General features: G+C 44.4%; 1 protein-coding gene across 1 annotated transcript in view; it reads right to left on the bottom strand.

The window, feature by feature from the left end:
- The window catches only part of LOC141997740 (cytosolic phospholipase A2 gamma-like), a 45,276-nt gene that overhangs the window by 10,695 nt on the left and 16,665 nt on the right, over window positions 1-17,916 (bottom strand). Inside the window, exons 8-10 of the mRNA XM_074970158.1 lie at window positions 15,375-15,431; window positions 14,828-14,884; window positions 5,234-5,281 (exon numbers count right to left, since the gene is read on the bottom strand). Coding sequence (XP_074826259.1) covers window positions 5,234-5,281; window positions 14,828-14,884; window positions 15,375-15,431 — 162 coding nt within the window. The remainder of the gene's footprint in view (window positions 1-5,233; window positions 5,282-14,827; window positions 14,885-15,374; window positions 15,432-17,916) is intronic.

The raw sequence follows: 17,916 nt of genomic DNA, 5'->3' as shown, positions 1-17,916 counted from the left end.
AAATATTTCAGGAGTACAGTCCCAGACAATGAAAATTCCACCTCCCTACAGAGAAGGAATCTCTCTTTATTTCCAAAAAAGAAAAGGAGTACTTGTGGCACCTTAGAGACTAACCAGTTTATTTGAGCATGAGCTTTCGTGAGCTACAGCTCACTTCATCGGATGCATAGCATATCGTGGAAACTGCAGAAGACATTATATACACACAGAGACCATGAAACAAAACTTCCTCCCACCCCACTGTCCTGCTGCTAACAGCTTATCTAAAGTGATCATCAAGGAAGGCCATTTCCAGCACAAATCCAGGTTTTCTCACCCTTTCCCTCCCCCACACACACAGACACACATACAAACTCACTCTCCTGCTGGTAATAGCCCATCCCTCTTTGAAACCTCTCTTTATAATGCGCATGATAATCAAGGTGGGTCATTTCCAGCACTAATCCAGGTTTTCTCACCACCACCCCCACACACACACACCCCTCCAAAAACCACACACACAAACTCACTCTCCTGCTGGCAATAGCTCATCTTACAATGTGCACAGCAATAATCCAAGTTTAACCAGAACGTCTTGGGGGGGGGGGGGTTGTAGGAAAAAAACAAGGGGAGATAGGCTACCTTGCATAATGACTTAGCCACTCCCAGTCTCTATTCAAGCCCAAATTAATAGTATCCAATTTGCAAATGAATTCCAATTCAGCAGTTTCTCGCTGGAGTCTGGATTTGAAGTTTTTTTGCTTTAAGATAGCGACCCTCATGTCTGTGATTGCGTGACCAGAGAGATTGAAGTGTTCTCCGACTGGTTTATGAATGTTATAATTCTTAACATCTGATTTGTGTCCATTTATTCTTTTACGTAGAGACTGTCCAGTTTGACCAATGTACATGGCAGAGGGGCATTGCTGGCACATGATGGCATATATCACATTGGTGGATGTGCAGGTGAACGAGCCTCTGATAGTGTGGCTGATGTTGTTAGGCCCTGTGATGGTGTTCCCTGAATAGATATGTGGGCACAGTTGGCAACGGGCTTTGTTGCAAGGATAGGTTCCTGGGTTAGTGGTTCTGTTGTGTGGTATGTGGTTGTTGGTGAGTATTCGCTTCAGGTTGGGGGGCTGTCTGTAGGCAAGGACTGGCCTTTCTCCCAAGATTTGTGAGAGTGTTGGGTCATCCTTCAGGATAGGTTGTAGATCCTTAATAATGCGTTGGAGGGGTTTTAGTTGGGGGCTGAAGGTGACGGCTAGTGGCGTTCTGTTATTTTCTTTGTTAGGCCTGTCCTGTAGTAGGTGACTTCTGGGAACTCTTCTGGCTCTATCAATCTGTTTCTTCACTTCCGCAGGTGGGTATTGTAGTTGTAAGAATGCTTGATAGAGATCTTGTAGGTGTTTGTCTCTGTCTGAGGGGTTGGAGCAAATGCGGTTGTATCGCAGAGCTTGGCTGTAGACGATGGATCGTGTGGTGTGGTCAGGGTGAAAGCTGGAGGCATGTAGGTAGGAATAGCGGTCAGTAGGTTTCCGGTATAGGGTGGTGTTGATGTGACCATCATTTATTAGCACTGTAGTGTCCAGGAAGTGGATCTCATGTGTGGACTGGACCAGGCTGAGGTTGATGGTGGGATGGAAATTGTTGAAATCATGGTGGAATTCCTCAAGGGCTTCTTTTCCATGGGTCCAGATGATGAAGATGTCATCAATATAGCGCAAGTAAAGTAGGGGCGTTAGGGGACGAGAGCTGAGGAAGCGTTGTTCTAAATCAGCCATAAAAATGTTGGCATACTGTGGGGCCATGCGGGTACCCATAGCAGTGCCGCTGATCTGAAGGTATACATTGTCCCCAAATGTAAAATAGTTATGGGTAAGGACAAAGTCACAAAGTTCAGCCACCTGATAAGGGTCGCTATCTTAAAGCAAAAAAACTTCAAATCCAGACTCCAGCGAGAAACTGCTGAATTGGAATTCATTTGCAAATTGGATACTATTAATTTGGGCTTGAATAGAGACTGGGAGTGGCTAAGTCATTATGCAAGGTAGCCTATCTCCCCTTGTTTTTTTCCTACAAACCCCCCCCCCCCCAAGACGTTCTGGTTAAACTTGGATTATTGCTGTGCACATTGTAAGATGAGCTATTGCCAGCAGGAGAGTGAGTTTGTGTGTGTGGTTTTTGGAGGGGGGTGTGTGGGGGGGGGGTGGTGAGAAAACCTGGATTAGTGCTGGAAATGACCCACCTTGATTATCATGCGCATTATAAAGAGAGGTTTCAAAGAGGGATGGGCTATTACCAGCAGGAGAGTGAGTTTGTATGTGTGTCTGTGTGTGTGGGGGGGGGAAAGGGTGAGAAAACCTGGATTTGTGCTGGAAATGGCCTTCCTTGATGATCACTTTAGATAAGCTGTTAGCAGCAGGACAGTGGGGTGGGAGGAAGTTTTGTTTCATGGTCTCTGTGTGTATATAATGTCTTCTGCAGTTTCCACAGTATGCATCCGATGAAGTGAGCTGTAGCTCACGAAAGCTCATGCTCAAATAAACTGGTTAGTCTCTAAGGTGCCACAAGTACTCCTTTTCTTTTTTCTTTTTACGAATACAGACTAACACGGCTGTTACTCTGAAACCTGTCTTTATTTCCAGGAACTCACAATTACTCACTGATAGCCGCCACACAGGACAGGAAATCTCTACAAAACTTTAGACTTTAAAGCTCTGGAGGTGGGCTGTGAATATTTGGTCCAAGGACCAATCAGGAACTGTGTTCATAGAGATTTTAGATGTGTCACCTAGAGACAATGAGGGTGGGAATTATTGTTTGCTCTGAAAGATTAGAAGACATGACCCCCGGAGATCTTGGCAAAATGCAGTAAGATAGATTCTTCCCTCATTTATTGATGGGTAAATCTATAGCAACTTCACAGGGTCCTCGCAGGCTTTCTCCCTCTTGAGCCTGCACCCTGTGTTTAGGCTGGTATAATAAAGAATCTTCCACGCCTTCTTTTGCTGGATCACCCAAGTGTCTTTATTTACAGTGTTTGTGCAGTTCCCAGATCCCGCAACAGCTAGTGCCCCACAGACCCTCCCCAGGGTCTCCTAGCTTTTGAGGTTTCCTTCTTTGGTAAGGAGAGAGTGATATCACCCTCCTAGCTCCTCCCAGGCTAGCCTCCCCACTTAGGTTTGCCCAGGGCTTTTATAGCCCTCTCATGCCTCAGCCCAGCTGTCAGCACTTAGCTCAGCATGTTCCTCTGAGCCAGACCTCCTTAGGGCTTGCAGCTGGGCTCCCTGCTGAGTACCTGTGTCTCTACCCCTGGCCTCCTGGTCAGAGAGCAGGCTGCAGCCAGCATTTTGGCAGGGCCTTAAAGGGGTTTACCCCTGCCATGCCACATAACTCCAATGACTTCCTCTTCCCAACATATGCCACTGTTGCAGAGAATAGCATATGACTACAGAATGCCAAAGTCCTATAAGCTTCAGTATTCTCTCTATATATAAAAAGAAAAGGAGGACTTGTGGCACCTTAGAGACTAACCAATTTATTTGAGCATAAGCTTTCGTGAGCTACAGCTCACTTCATCGGATGCTGTAGTTCATGAAAGCTTATGCTCAAATAAATTGGTTAGTCTCTAAGGTGCCACAAGTACTCCTTTTCTTTTTGCGAATACAGACTAACACGGCTGTTACTCTGAAACCTCTCTCTATATATAGGTTTAAAGCCAGAAGGGACCATTAGATCACCTAGTCTGATCTATTGTATAGCATGGGCCATACAATTTCATCCAGTTACTTTCACCGATCCTGGTAACTTGTGTTTGACTAAAGTATCTCTTCCAGAAAGGCATCCAATCAGACTTTGAAGCCAAAGAGATGGAGATTCCACCACTTCCCTTGGGAGTTTGTTCCAATGGTTAATCACTCTCATCATTAATAGGTGTGCCTTATTTCTCACTTTGATTTGTCTCACTTTAACTTCCCGCCATTGCTTCTTTTTATGCCTTTCCCTGCTAGATTCAAGAGTATGCCTGTATTTTATCACTGTGAAAGTGCACCGGACCCTCACTAGAACGCGGGGTCGGGATCCATGAGTGATACCACATTAACGTGGGGACAGCGTTATAGTGGAGGCCACGTTACCATGGATCCCAATTTAAATATTTAAATTTGGGATCCATCGCCAGGACCGTACTATATACAAATCCGCGCTATAGTGATGCGCGCTCTAGTGAGGGTCCGCTGTATTTAAACACCATAATCTAGTCACCTCTTGGACTTCTTTTTCATACATTAAACAGACTGAACTCCTTAAATTTCTCATTGTATAAGACCTGGCATAATTTTTGTGACACTTCTCTGCATTCATCTCCAATGTTTCAGTGACCCATTTTCAAATATGGACACCAGAACCAGAGACAGAATTCAAGTATCAATTTCAGGGAGTGGATTGGGAATCAACTCAAGCCAGTTCTACTCCTGCCTTTGCCAAAAGTTTTCTAGGTGATATTTGAGAAGTCACTTAGGCTGGGATTTGTAAGGGATTAAACGCTCATATCCCACTGAACATCAATTTTAATTTGTTGAGATACCTTTGAATTTACCCAACTTTTTACCCAACTTTATTTCTCATTGAACCTCAGTTCCCCATCCTGAATTTTTGAAAGCTTCTCAGATACTTTGGTGGTAACCATCAAAGAGTTGCCTATATTATTTAAGAAACAGGAGCTTCCCAGGAGGCTTTGGTCCTGAGCACACACTTAGAAAACAGAGAACATGAGCATTACTCATGAGACTATGTCATTAACAATCTGGATATGATTATCCTCTCAAGCAGGAGCAGATCAGAAGCAATTCCACTGTTGGTAGTGCTAGTCTGAAAATGTGTTAGCGCTCACTTTACTTGTAAGGGGTTTCCTGATCAGGCCTGTAGGCTATTGGGCTCTAAGGGAGGCATGTGATCTAGGTTTTTAAGCAGTCATTCTGAATAAAGCCAGCCTAGATCAAGGTGGGGAGAGTTTTGCCTCTCTGTTTTAGGGGGCAGCCAGCTTTTTCTCTCTCTGTTTTTATTTCCTGAGTATTGAGGTTCTGGATTTTTTAAAAAAATAATGTAATATTACACTGCAACCTTCCAACAAGAGTATTTAATGTTTTTATCCAACTTCTCTGTTTGAATGCTATGAACATAAAAGCAGTTACAGCTATAGGGTCAGAGCGAGAGATCCAGAATTATACACACCTACCTGGTGAAAAGCCACCTGGTGAAGCTCCTGCTGGCTCACTCTGCAATGAGCCTTCCATATCACCTGAAAATGTCATAAGGATTTCCAGTCATTTCACACAGCCACAGACAACAATATAATAATTTAAGAACCAGTATTCAGGTTACAATGATGACATTTGCTAGTAACAGAAGGACAAAAATATTAGTTGAGCTACAGCAGAATTGAGTTCCCCTTCTGCTACTGCTAATCTGGGGTTGCCTCCACATTTTTTCCTTTTCCAAAAATTGAAAAATTATCCTTTACTGTGTGTCCACATTGCAAAAATGAGTGTTAAAAAGTGTTATAATTACATGCTATCACTTTCCTTGTAAGGGGTTTCCTGGTCATATTTGCAGGTTAAAGGACTTTGAGGGAAGCATGCAATGTGGGTGTTTCAGCACTCAGTCTACAAAGAGGCAGCCTAGAGCAAGATGGTTGAGTTGTGCTAGCTTGCCTTAACGAGCAGCCTGCTTTTTCTCTCTCTGTTTTTGTTTCTTGTGTGGAAAGGTTCTGCATTTTCAGAAAAACATGGTGATACCTCGCAACCTTGGAGCAAAATTATGCAATTTTTAATCTAACTTCTCCGTTTGAATGCTATGAACATAAAAGCAGTTACAACTGTAAGGTCAGGGTGAGAGATCCAGGAAGATATACACTTACCTAGTGAAAAGCCACCTGGTGCAGATCCTGCTGGCTCACACTGTAATGCACCTTCCATATCACCTGAAAATGTCATAAGGATTTCCAGTCATTTCACACAGCCACAGACAATAATATAAACATCTAAGGGCTAGTTTAAACTGAAAACCTAGGTCAGTTTAGCTACTTCACTCACAGGTGTGAAAAATTCACACCTCTGAGAGATGCAATAAAATGACGTAAGCCCCAGTATAGACACAGGTAGTTTGATGGAAGAATTAGCCTAGTTACCTCCTCTCAAGGGGGAACACTAACTACAATGATGGAAAAAACTCTTCCATCGGTCCAGGAAGTATTGACAAGACAGCACTACAGTGACACAACTGCAGTGCCATAGCTGTGCCATTTTAACATCTGTAGACGTGTAGACAAAGCTTAAGAAACAACACACAGAGTACAATGAAGATATTGTCAAGTAGCCCAAGGACAAAGTTGTTAGTTGAAATGCCTCAGGATAGATTCTTCCCCCTCCTTCCCTACCTCTAGTCTGGGATGTCTCCACATTTTGCCTTTTTTTTTTTTTTACTTTTCATCTGAAAAAAAAATTATCCCTTCCTCTGTGTCCACATGGCTACAATCAGGGCTTGTCTACATTATCCGCTGGATTGGCAGGCAGTGATTGATCCAGCAGGGGTCGATTTATCGCATCTAGTCTAGACGCGATAAATCAACTGCCGAGCACTCTCCCGTTGACTCTGGTACTCCACCAGGGCGAGAGGCGCAGGCAGAGGCGATGGGAGAGTGTCAGTCATTGACTTACCGCAATGAAGTGCGGTAAGTAGATCTAAGTACATGAATAATGTAGCTGAAGTTGCGTAACTTAGATCAATCCCCCCGCCCACTTAGTGAAGACCAAGCCTCAGTGTCCAAACTTTATTATTTCTCTTCTCAACTTCTGCAGCCTCTTCCTCTATTGTCTCACAAAAACATTCATTAATCCACTTCTGGTTGGACCAAAATTCTACCCCAATATCATCTTCCTCATTGTCTGCCAAGATGGCCACATCACCTCGAGGGCTGTTTGAAAGTTTTCTGTCAAAACTATTTTTAAATAGTTTTAGCTGCAAAATTAGGGTGTGGGGAGTTTGGATTGTCGGGGACATTATTATGAATATCCCCAAAATGTCAATGAAAACAGAAATGTTATATATTAAAAATAATTCCATTTAATCAAACAGTTATTTTTCACAAACACACACACACACACATGACAAGGTCTAGTTTGTTGATTAGCACCATAATGAATTCCATAAATAAAAAATTCTATATTTACAAAATGGTTTCTTCTTTAGCCATCATCCTGGGGCTGGTTTTGTTCAAAATCTTTATTAATGATCTGGATGAGGGGATGGATTGCACCCTCTACACTAAGCTGGGGGAGAGGTAGATACACTGGAGGGTAGGGATAGGTTCCAGAGTGACCTAGACAAATTGGAGCATTGGGCCAAAATAAATCTAATGAGGTTCAACAAGGACAAGTGGAGAGTCCTGCACTTAGGATGGAAGAATCCCATGCACTGATACAGGCTGGCTAAGCAGCAGTTCTGCAGAAAAGGACATGGACATTACAGTGGATGAGAAGCTGGATATGAGTCAACAGTGTGCCCTTGTTGCCAAGAAGGCTAACAGTATATTGGGCTATATTAGTAGGTACATTGCCAGCTGTCAAGGTTCCTTCCCCACCCTGAACTCTAGGGTACAGATGTGGGGACCTGCATGAAAATCTCCTAAGCTTACTTTTACCAGCTTAGGTTAAAACTTCCCCAAGGTACAAATTAATTTTACCCTTTGCCCTTGGCATTTCCACTGCCACCACCAAACTTTAACTGGGTTTACTGGGAAACGTAGTTTGGACACGTCATTCCCCCCAAAATCCTCCCAACCCTTGCACCCCACTTCCTGGGGAAGGTTTGGTAAAAATCCTCACCAATTTGCATAGGTGACGACAGACCCAAACCCTTGGATCTTAGAACAATGAAAAAGCATTCAGTTTTCTTACAAGAAGACTTTTAATAGAAGTAAAGGAATCACCTCTGTAAAATCAGGATGGTAAATACCTTACAGGGTAATTAGATTCAAAACATAGAGAATCCCTCTAGGCAAAACCTTAAGTTACAAAAAAGACACACAGACAGGAATAGTCATTCTATTCAGCACAGTTCTTTTCTCAGACATTTAAAGAAATCATAATCTAACACATACCTAGCTAGATTACTTACTAAAAGTTCTAAGACTACATTCCTGTTCTGTCCCCGGCAAAAGCAGCATACAGACAGACACAGACCATTTGTTTTTTCTCCCTCCTCCCAGCTTTTGAAAGTATCTTGTCTCCTCATTGGTCATTTTGGTTAGGTGCCAGCGAGGTTACCTTTAGCTTCTTAACCCTTTAGAGGTGAGAGGATTTTTCCTCTGGCCAGGAGGGATTTTAAAGGGGTTTACCCTTCCCTTTATATTTATGGCACGCCCCCCCAAATCTCAGCTAGGGTGAAATGCTGGCTGGGATTTCTTCCTGGAGCTCTAGGAAAAACAGAGTTAATAAGACACATGCACCTCTAAATATACTACCAAGTACATAAAGTCTAACAATATTTTCCACATCTCAAGGATGATTTTAACCAGTTGATTCGGGGAAACTTTCATGGGAGAGTGCATCAGCCACTTTGTTAGAAGCTCCTGAGATGTGTTGGATGTCGAAATCAAAATCTTGGAGAGCTAAACTCCACCGAATAAGTTTTTTGTTATTTCCCATGGCGGTATGAAGCCACTGTAGTGCAGCATGGTCGGTTTGCAGGTGGAAACGCCGTCCCCAAACATATGGGCGTAGCTTTTCCAGGGCGTAGACAATGGCGTAACATTCTTTTTCACTGACTGACCAGTTGCTTTCCCTCTCAGAATTCTTGATCAGGTCCTTTCTGCATTTCCCTCTCAGAATTCTTGATCAGGTCCTTTCTCCATTAAAACTGCTCCCACACCACGCTCGGACACATCTGTGGTTACTAGGAATGGTTTGTCAAAGTCTGGGGCCCTTAGTACAGGGTCAGACATGAGTGTCACTTTAAGCTGGTTAAAGGCCTTCTGACACTTTTTGGTCCACTGAATGGCATTTGGCTGTTTCTTTTTGGTTAGGTCTGTCAGTGGGGTGGCGATTTGGCTGTATTGTGGTACAAAATCGTCTGTAATAACCGGCCAAGCCTAAGAAGGATTGAACCTGTTTCTTTGACTTTGGGACAGGCCACTTTTGGATAGCATCCACTTTGGCCTGTAGGGGGCTGATAGTTCCTTGACCCACCTGGTGTCCAAGGTAAGTCACTCTGTTTAGGCCTATTTGACACTTCTTAGCCTTAACAGTTAGTCCTGCCTCCCTTATGCGCTCAAGGACTTTTTGTAGATGTTCCAGGTGTTCTGCCCAGGAATCCGAAAATATGGCCACATCGTCAATGTAGGCGACTGCATATTCTCCTAATCCCGCTAGGAGACCATCTACAAGTCTTTGGAAGGTGGCCGGTGCATTTCGCAGCCCGAAAGGGAGGACATTAAATTCATACAGCCCGAGATGTGTGGTGAAGGCTGAACTTTCCTTGGCGGATTCATCTAGCAGTATTTGCCAGTACCCCTTGGTTAAGTCCAAGGTAGAGATGAACTGGGCCCGTCCCAGTTTCTCTAATACGTCATCTGTGCGTGGCATTGGATAGTTGTCTGGGCAAGTTACAGCATTTAGCTTATGGTAGTCCATGCAAAAACGTATCTCCCCATCTGGTTTGGGAACTAGAACCACTGGAGATGCCCATGCACTTCCAGAGGGGCGGATTACCCCCATCTGTAACATATCCTGGATCTCCCGTTCTATAGCAGTTTTAGCTTGAGGAGACACCCGGTAAGGTTGGACTTTAATTACCTGTGTCAATGGAGTGGTATGCCCGTTCAGTCAGTTCTGGGGTGGCTGAGAACGTTGGTGCGTAGCTAGTGCCCAGCCCCTTGATCTGCTGTCGCTGCATACGCCCAAGGGTCATGGAGAGGTTCACCTCTTCCACACCAGCAGCACTTTTCCCTTCGTAGTAGACACCTTCAGGCCACTCGGCGTTGTCTCCTCCCTGGGCTGTAAACTGACAAACCTTTAATTCTCTGGAATAAAAGGGCTTTAGAGAATTAATATGGTACACCTTAGCCCCTGGTGTTGCTTAGAGCTACTGCTTCCGGCCATCGGATGGCAAAATCCATGAAAGTCAGGATGTACTGCTTTCCTCTGGGTGTCTTTTTTGGAAAAGGACCCAGAATATCCACAGCTACTTGCTGAAATGGAACTTCAATGATGGGGAATGGCTGGAGAGGGGCTTTGACCTGGTCTTGGGGTTTTCCCACTCTTTGGCATACTTCACAAGACCGGACATAGGTAGAAACATCCTTGCCCATTCCCTCCCAGTGGAATGACCCCCCCAAACAGTCTTTGGTCCTGTTCACCCCAGCATGGCCACTAGGATGATTGTGGGCTAAGCTCAAGAACTTGGCCCAGTATTTAGTTGGAACTACCAACTGTCTCTGAGGATGCAAGTCTTCCTGGTGTCCACCAGAAAGAGTTTCCTTGTATAAAAGTCCTCTTTCTACAACAAACCTGGATCGATTAGAAGAGCTGAGAGGCGGTGGGTTGCTCCGTGCCGTCGTCCAAGCTCTCTGGAGGCTTTCATCTGCTTCCTGTTTGGTCTGGAACTGTTCCCTTGATGCTGGAGACATCAGTTCCTCATTGGATTGTGGACCTAGGCTTGGTCCCTCTGGAAGCGATGTAAGGGATGGGGCTGTTTCCATTGACTGTGAACCACTCTCCGCTGGGACACTATGTTGGGGTTCAGGCTCTGGCTGAGTTTCTTGTGTAGGGTTATAGGCTGCTGCTGGTTCAGGTTCAGTGGGGCCCTCTGGTGTTGAGGTTGCAAGTACTGGATTCAGTGCTGGCAATGGGTCTGGTGCTGGTTGTTCTGCTGGTTCTGGTTCTGGGACTGGTTCCGTCTGGGTCTCTGGGACTGGATCCGCTACTGCTGTTGCAGACATTGGCCTGGGGTCCGGGTCCACCACCTCTGACCGGGTCCTGATAGAAGTTTCCGGAACAGAGCTAGGCCTCACGGCTTATTTATCCTGGCTGCAGGTGACCATTCCCACCCTCTTGGCCCGCTTCACATGGTGGCCAAGTCTTCCCCCAACAGCATGGGGACGGGACAATCATCATAGACTGCAAAAGTCCACGTTCCTGACCAGCCCTGGTACTGGACAGGCAACTTGGCTGTAGACAAATCGAAAGAGTTGGACTTGAAGGGTTGAATCGTCACTTGGATCTCTGGGTTGATTAAATTGGGGTCCACTAAGGAAGCATGGATAGCTGACACTTGTGCTCTGGTGTCCCTCCACGCGGTGACCTTCTTCCCGCCCACACTCACAGTTTCCCTCTGCTCCAAGGGTATCTGGGAGGTATCTGGGTCTGCGGACCTCTGGTGTGATTCCGGTGCAATGAACTGTAATCTGTTGGGGTTCTTGGGGCAGTTGGCCTTTACATGCCCCAGCTCGTTACATTTAAAACATCGTCCAGCTGACGGGTCACTGGGGCGAGGTGGGTTGCTGGAGAATGGGGTGGTGGGACAATAAGGTGTCTGGAGGGTTCTTTGGGGGGTAGGTGGGGCCTTCGGCGGCCCCCGGTAATAGCGTGTGATCTGGGGTTGTCCCTTCTGGTCTCCGCTCCAACTGCGACCAGTTTTCTTCTTCTCTGCCATTCACCTCCACCCATCTGGCTCCAATCTCTCCTGCCTCGATTACAGTTTTGGGCTTCCCATCTAGGATGTATCTTTCTATTTCCTCAGGAACAGCCTCTAAAAATTGTTCCATTTGCATTAGGAAGGGCAATTCTGGAGATTCAACACTTGCTCCTGATATCCAGGCATCCCAATGTTTCACAATGTGGTAGGCATGTCGGGTAAATGATACGTCTGGTTTCCACCTTAGAGCTCTGAACCTCTGACGAGAATACTCAGGTGTGATCCCCATTCTGACTCTCGCCTTGGATTTAAACAGTTCATACTTGTTCATGTGTTCTTTAGGCATTTCAGCCGCCACCTCAACTGAGGGTCCACTGAGCTGCGGCCTTAGCTCTACCATGTATTGGTTGGTAGAGATGCTGTACCCAAGGCAGGCCCTTTCTAAGTTTTCTAAGAAGGCCTCAGTATCATCACCTGCCTCGTAGGTGGGAAACTTTCTGGGATGGGAAGTGGTACCTGGAGAAGGATTGCTAGGGTTTGTTGATATATTCTGCTGAGCCTTTATCTTCTCCATCTCCTCCACATGCTTCCTCTCTTTTTCCTTTTCCTGCAGTTCTTTGGCCCTTGCCTCCATTTCTTTGGCCCTTGCTTCCATTTCTTTGGCCCTTGCTTCCATAGCTCTCCTGTGAGCAGACACTTGGTGTTGTTCTGCCTCTTTTGCTGCCTCCCTTTCTTTGTCCTTTGCCTCCATTTCTTTGTCCCTTGCCTCCATCTCTTTGTCCTTTGCCTCCATTGTTCTCCGGTCAGCAGCTTCTAGAGCTTTTTCGGCTTCTTTCATTGTCTACAGTTTGGCTAACTCCAATTTGTGTAGTGCCTTGGTGTCTGTCATCTTTACCTCTCTGTTTTTAACTAACTTTACACCCGAGGGTTAGAAATAAAACAAACAAAACTTGGCTTGTAAAATTTTGCCCTGCTGGAATAGGATACCTATTCTCTGATAGTGATTGTCAGCCTACAGAAAAAGACAATTCCCTTTGTCTCTGCTCTGGCTCCAAATCAAAGCAAAAAACCTCCACTACTTGGAAACCTCCTTTCCAGCAGCCCCAAAGGAAAAAAAATTCCTTTTCAAATCTGTGCTCCTTGTAAAAAAAATCAAAATCCTAAAAAAAAAAACCCTACCACTTTTGTCTCCAGGCAAATGGGTAGAACACTCCCCTATTTACTTTTAGGGGGAAAAAACCTCTGGTTTGCGAAGACTGTAAATTTCCCTGCAGGAGGTTAAGTACTTTGCCTGCAGGCAAAGAAAACCTGCAATTCACAAAGATAAGCCCCTTTTGTCTCTGCTCTGGCCCCAAAGCAGAGAAAAAACTAGCTGCTTTCAGTTGGACCTCCTTTCCAGCAGCCCCAAAGGAAAAAAAAAATTCCTTTTTAAAATCTGTATTTCTGGCTCAAAAAAATCTCAAATTGATCTCAAAAGGATTTCAGGTTAATCACCAGCAGATCGAGGGAAGTGATTATTCTTTTTGGCACTGGTGAGGCCACATCTGGAGTATTGCGTCCAGTTTTGGGCCCCCCCACTTCAGAAAAGATGTGGAGTAATTGGAGAGAGTCCAGCGGAGGACAACTAAAATGATCAGGGGCCTGGACACATGACTTACGACCAGAGGCTGAGGGAACTGGGCTTGTTTAGTCTGCAGAAGAGAAGAGTGAAGGGGAATTTGATAGCAGCCTTCAACCACCTGAAGGGGGGTTCCAAATAGGATGGAGCTCAGCTTTTCTCAGTGGTGGCAGATGACAGAACAAGGAGCAATGGTCTCAAGTTGCAGTGCGGGAGATCTAGGTTGGATATTAGGAAACACTATTTCACTAGGAGTGAGGTGAAGCAATGAAATGGGTTACCTAGGGAGGTGGTGGAATCTCCATCCTTAGAGGTTTTTAAGGCCCAGCTTGACAAAGCTCTGGCTCGGATGATTTAGTTAGTGTTGGTCCTGCTTTGAGCAGGGGATGGGACTAGATGACCTCCTGAGGTCTCTTGCAGCCCTAATCTTCTATGATTCTATGATCCTTTGTCGAACAGAGAATGTGAGAGTTAATATTTATTGGAATGGATAACCAATACTCACAACACAATTCGCCCAATTCAGGTAAAAATCAGAACCAACATTACTCTTGTAAAGAGAGTTACAGGTTTCCAGGAATGTATTGTTATACTGAAACATATTAATGACTGCCATCTGGTATGTATTTGATCTGAAGACATTCACAGACCTCTTCCATGCCAGTGGGCCTGTTATGCATACTTCAGACTCAGAAGGCTCATATAAATCAGCCTAGGTAGGAAATGGTTTTCCCATTCCACAAAAATTTTGGAGATTTCCAAAATGTGCCTGTCTTGAATTGATTCAAATAGTCAAATCTCAAAATGCTTTGCAAACTGACATACCTCACCCCTAAAATCAGTTCAGATCAATTGAAATGTTTCATTTAAATAATGTTAATCCTTTTCCTTAGTATAAATTAAGTTCACTTTCAAAATGAAAAGCTTTTTAAACTGAAAATATATTTGTTTAGTTTAAAGTATGCTGAAACAGGATTTTTCATCAATTTCAAAGTATTTTTTCCAGCTTTTTTAGTTGGGGTGTTAATCGAAATTAACACTTTCCAATTGACAGTTTGAGTTTTGTCAAAGTGGCATTTTTCAGGAACAAAAAACTATTTTGTCAAAAAAATTCCCAATCATCTCTACAATTACATCCTTTTAGTGAAACAAATGCAAACAATGAGAGTATTTCCTATGGCAGGTCAGATTTCAGCCATGCATACTGAATGGTTTCCCTGGTTGTACATGCAAAGGCTATGATATTTGTTGAAGGCTGGGTATCAGAGAGACAGAAGGCCAAGAGATGGAGTTGTGAGCATGACCGTGAAAAGGAAGCACAGAGATTGAGCTGGTTGGGCACAGAGCTCTTTGAGTGGCAGACTTGGGGATTTCTGAGGAAGGAAACTGCTCGTTTTTTTGTTTCTACTCTGTTCAGGGAGACATGATTTACCTGACTTGTTTCATCTATTCCTCCCCCAAACAACATGGCCCTGAAGACCCCAACTATTGGCTAACGATGCAGAACAAAACAGGCAGCCAAATGTATATACTTACCAGCTTCAGGTTCAAGGGTGGGTGCTGGAAACCCCTCGACTATTCCTTCTGGACAACCTGAAAATGCCATTAGGAGTATCAGTTATTTCATGGACAATCACATAATCAACTAGGAAGCAATTCATGTTACAAAGATCACGGTCAAGTCAATATTTTCAAGTTTTATAAGGAACAAAATTTGTAGAAATTAGAGGAAATCCAATTTTTTTAGCTGAAATAGTTTTTTAACCAAAAAACAAAAGTAAACAAAATAAAATTTCTGCACAGAAACATTTCTGGGGGTTGAATATTTCTATTGTTTTCATGAGTGACTAGAATATGAAAACTGATTTTTTTTCAGTAAATTTGTTTTGGTTTTGATAAAAACAATCATTTTTTAGAAAACTGTTAGTGAAATATTTTTTATTTCTGGTATTTCAGTGAACAACCAGTATTTTTTCCCCAGGGAAGGGGAAGGGAATGGCCTTTTATAGACATCAGCAGTAGGCACATCTGGTAAGTAATTCCACTTGTATCATTGGAGTGACCATGGTCTATAATGACCTACTTTCTTTAGATGGTGAATGTGATTCTTTTTCTCCCTTAAAGAAGCCAAAGAATATATCTGAAAAAAAAAACAACCTCAATTAGGCGAGTCAGTTATTTCACAATACATTGACAATAATTCAGTCCTTTAGAACACAACTTTTAGGCGGCAAAGATTTAGGAGAAAAATATATTGATGAAATTATACCACATCTATTTCTGTCTACTCCCCATCAATCTTGTCACTAAATCTCTATCTTATCATTATCCCATGTTGAACACCCACTTAGTGTGGCACTGTGTCCTTCTCTAGAGGTGCTTGGGACACTTACAGAAGTTGATGTCACCTCTATTTGTGGTTGAACTAAAGGGGAACAAAGTGACACTTGGAGTGGGAGTGATTTATATATCCATTTCTGTCTGTTCATATGACTCAAACCATCATCTAGATCTTATTACTTCCCATTTGACTTACTGACTTATTGATTATGTTTTTTTTAAAATATATAAAACTAGAGCTGATTTAAACGTTTTGACCAATGTTTTTTCCTCTCTGAAAATGTGGCTTTGTCAAAGTTGAAATCTTTGTCAAAGTTGAAATATTAAATATCAGTTTTGACCTTTTTTTAAAAAAAAATCCAGTAGGAAACGATAAAAGGAAACTAAGCCTTGGTCTACACTAGGACTTTAGGTCGAATTTAGCAGCATTAAATCGATGTAAACCTGCACTCGTCCACACGATGAAGCCCTTTATTTCAACTTAAAGGACTCTTAAAATCGATTTCCTTACTCCACCCCTGACAAGTGGATTAGCGCTTAAATCGGCCTTGCTGGGTCGAATTTGGGGTACTGTGGACAAAATTCGACGGTATTGGCCTCCGGGAGCTATTCCAGAGTGCTCCATTGTGACCGCTCTGGACAGCACTCTCAACTCAGATGCACTGGCCAGGTAGACAGGAAAAGAACTGCGAACTTTTGAATCTCCTTTCCTGTTTGGCCAGCGTGGCAAGCTGCAGGTGACCATGCAAAGCTCATCAGCAGAGGTGACCATGATGGAGTCCCAGAATCGCAAAAGAGCTCCAGCATGGACTGAACAGGAGGTACGGGATCTGATCGCTGTATGGGGAGAGGAATCCGTGCTATCAGAACTCCGTTCCAGTTTTCGAAATGCCAAAACCTTTGTCAAAATCTCCCAGGGCATGAAGGACAGAGGCCATAACAGGGACCCGAAGCAGTGCCGCGTGAAACTTAAGGAGCTGAGGCAAGCCTACCAGAAAACCAGAGGGGCGAATGGCCGCTCTGGGTCAGAGCCCCAAACATGCCGCTTCTATGATGAGCTGCATGCCATTTTAGGGGGTTCAGCCACCACTACCCCAGCCGTGTTGTTTGACTCCTTCAATGGAGATGGAGGCAACACGGAAGCAGGTTTTGGGGACAAAGAAGATGATGATGATGAGGTTGTAGATAGCTCACAGCAAGCAAGCGGAGAAACCGCTTTTCCCGACAGCCAGGAACTGTTTCTCACCCTGGACCTGGAGCCAGTACCCCCCGAACCCACCCAAGGCTGCCTCCTGGACCCGGCAGGTGGAGAAGGGACCTCCGGTGAGTGTACCTTTTAAAATACTATACATGTTTAAAAGCAAGCATGTGAAAGGATTAATTTGCCCTGGCATTTGCGGCTCTCCTGGATGTACTCCCAAAGCCTTTGCAAAAGGTTTCTGGGGAGGGCAGCCTTATTGCGTCCTTCATGGTAGGACACTTTACCACTCCAGGCCAGTAACACGTACTCGGGAATCACTGTACAACAAAGCATTGCAGTGTATGTTTCCTGGTGTTCAAACAACATCCGTTCTTTATCTCTCTGTGTTATCCTCAGGAGAGTGAGATATCATTTATGGTCACCTGGTTGAAATAGGGTGCTTTTCTTCAGGGGACACTGAGAGGAGCCCGTTCCTGCTGGGCTGTTATCCTGCGGCTGAACAGAAATGTTCCCCGCTGTTAGCCACGGGGAGGGTTGATGGGGTAGCCACGTGGTGGGGGGAGGCAAAATGCAACCCTGTAACGAAAGCACATGTGCTATGTATGTAATGTTAACAGCAAGGTTTACCCTGAAAGACTGTAGCCAGTGTTTTATAAAATGTGTCTTTTTAAATACCGCTGTCCCTCCACCAGCTGCATGTGTTTCAAGGATCACAGGATCTTCTCCTTCCCAGAGGCTAGTGAAGATTAGAAAGAAAAAAAAACGCACTCATGATGAAATGTTCTCTGAGCTCATGCTGTCCTCCTGACAGAGCACAGACGAATGCGTGGAGGCGAATAATGTCAGAGTGCTGGAAAGCACAAAATGACCGGGAGGAGAGGTGGTGGGCTGAAGAGAGTAAGTGGCAGGCTGAAGAGAGTAAGTGGCGGGCTGAAGACGGGGCTGAAGCTCAAATGTGGTGGCAGTGTGATGAGAGGAGGCAGGATTCAATGCTGAGGCTGCTGGAGGATCAAACCAGTATGCTCCAGTGTATGGTTGAGCTGTAGCAAAGGCAGCTGGAGCACAGACTGCCACTACAGCCCCT

Source organism: Natator depressus, chromosome 13 (genome assembly GCF_965152275.1).
Source record: "Natator depressus isolate rNatDep1 chromosome 13, rNatDep2.hap1, whole genome shotgun sequence".
NCBI classification, from domain to species: domain Eukaryota; kingdom Metazoa; phylum Chordata; order Testudines; family Cheloniidae; genus Natator; species Natator depressus.
The sequence above is the reverse complement of the archived record's forward strand: the minus strand, read 5'-3'. Positions and strand labels throughout refer to the sequence as shown.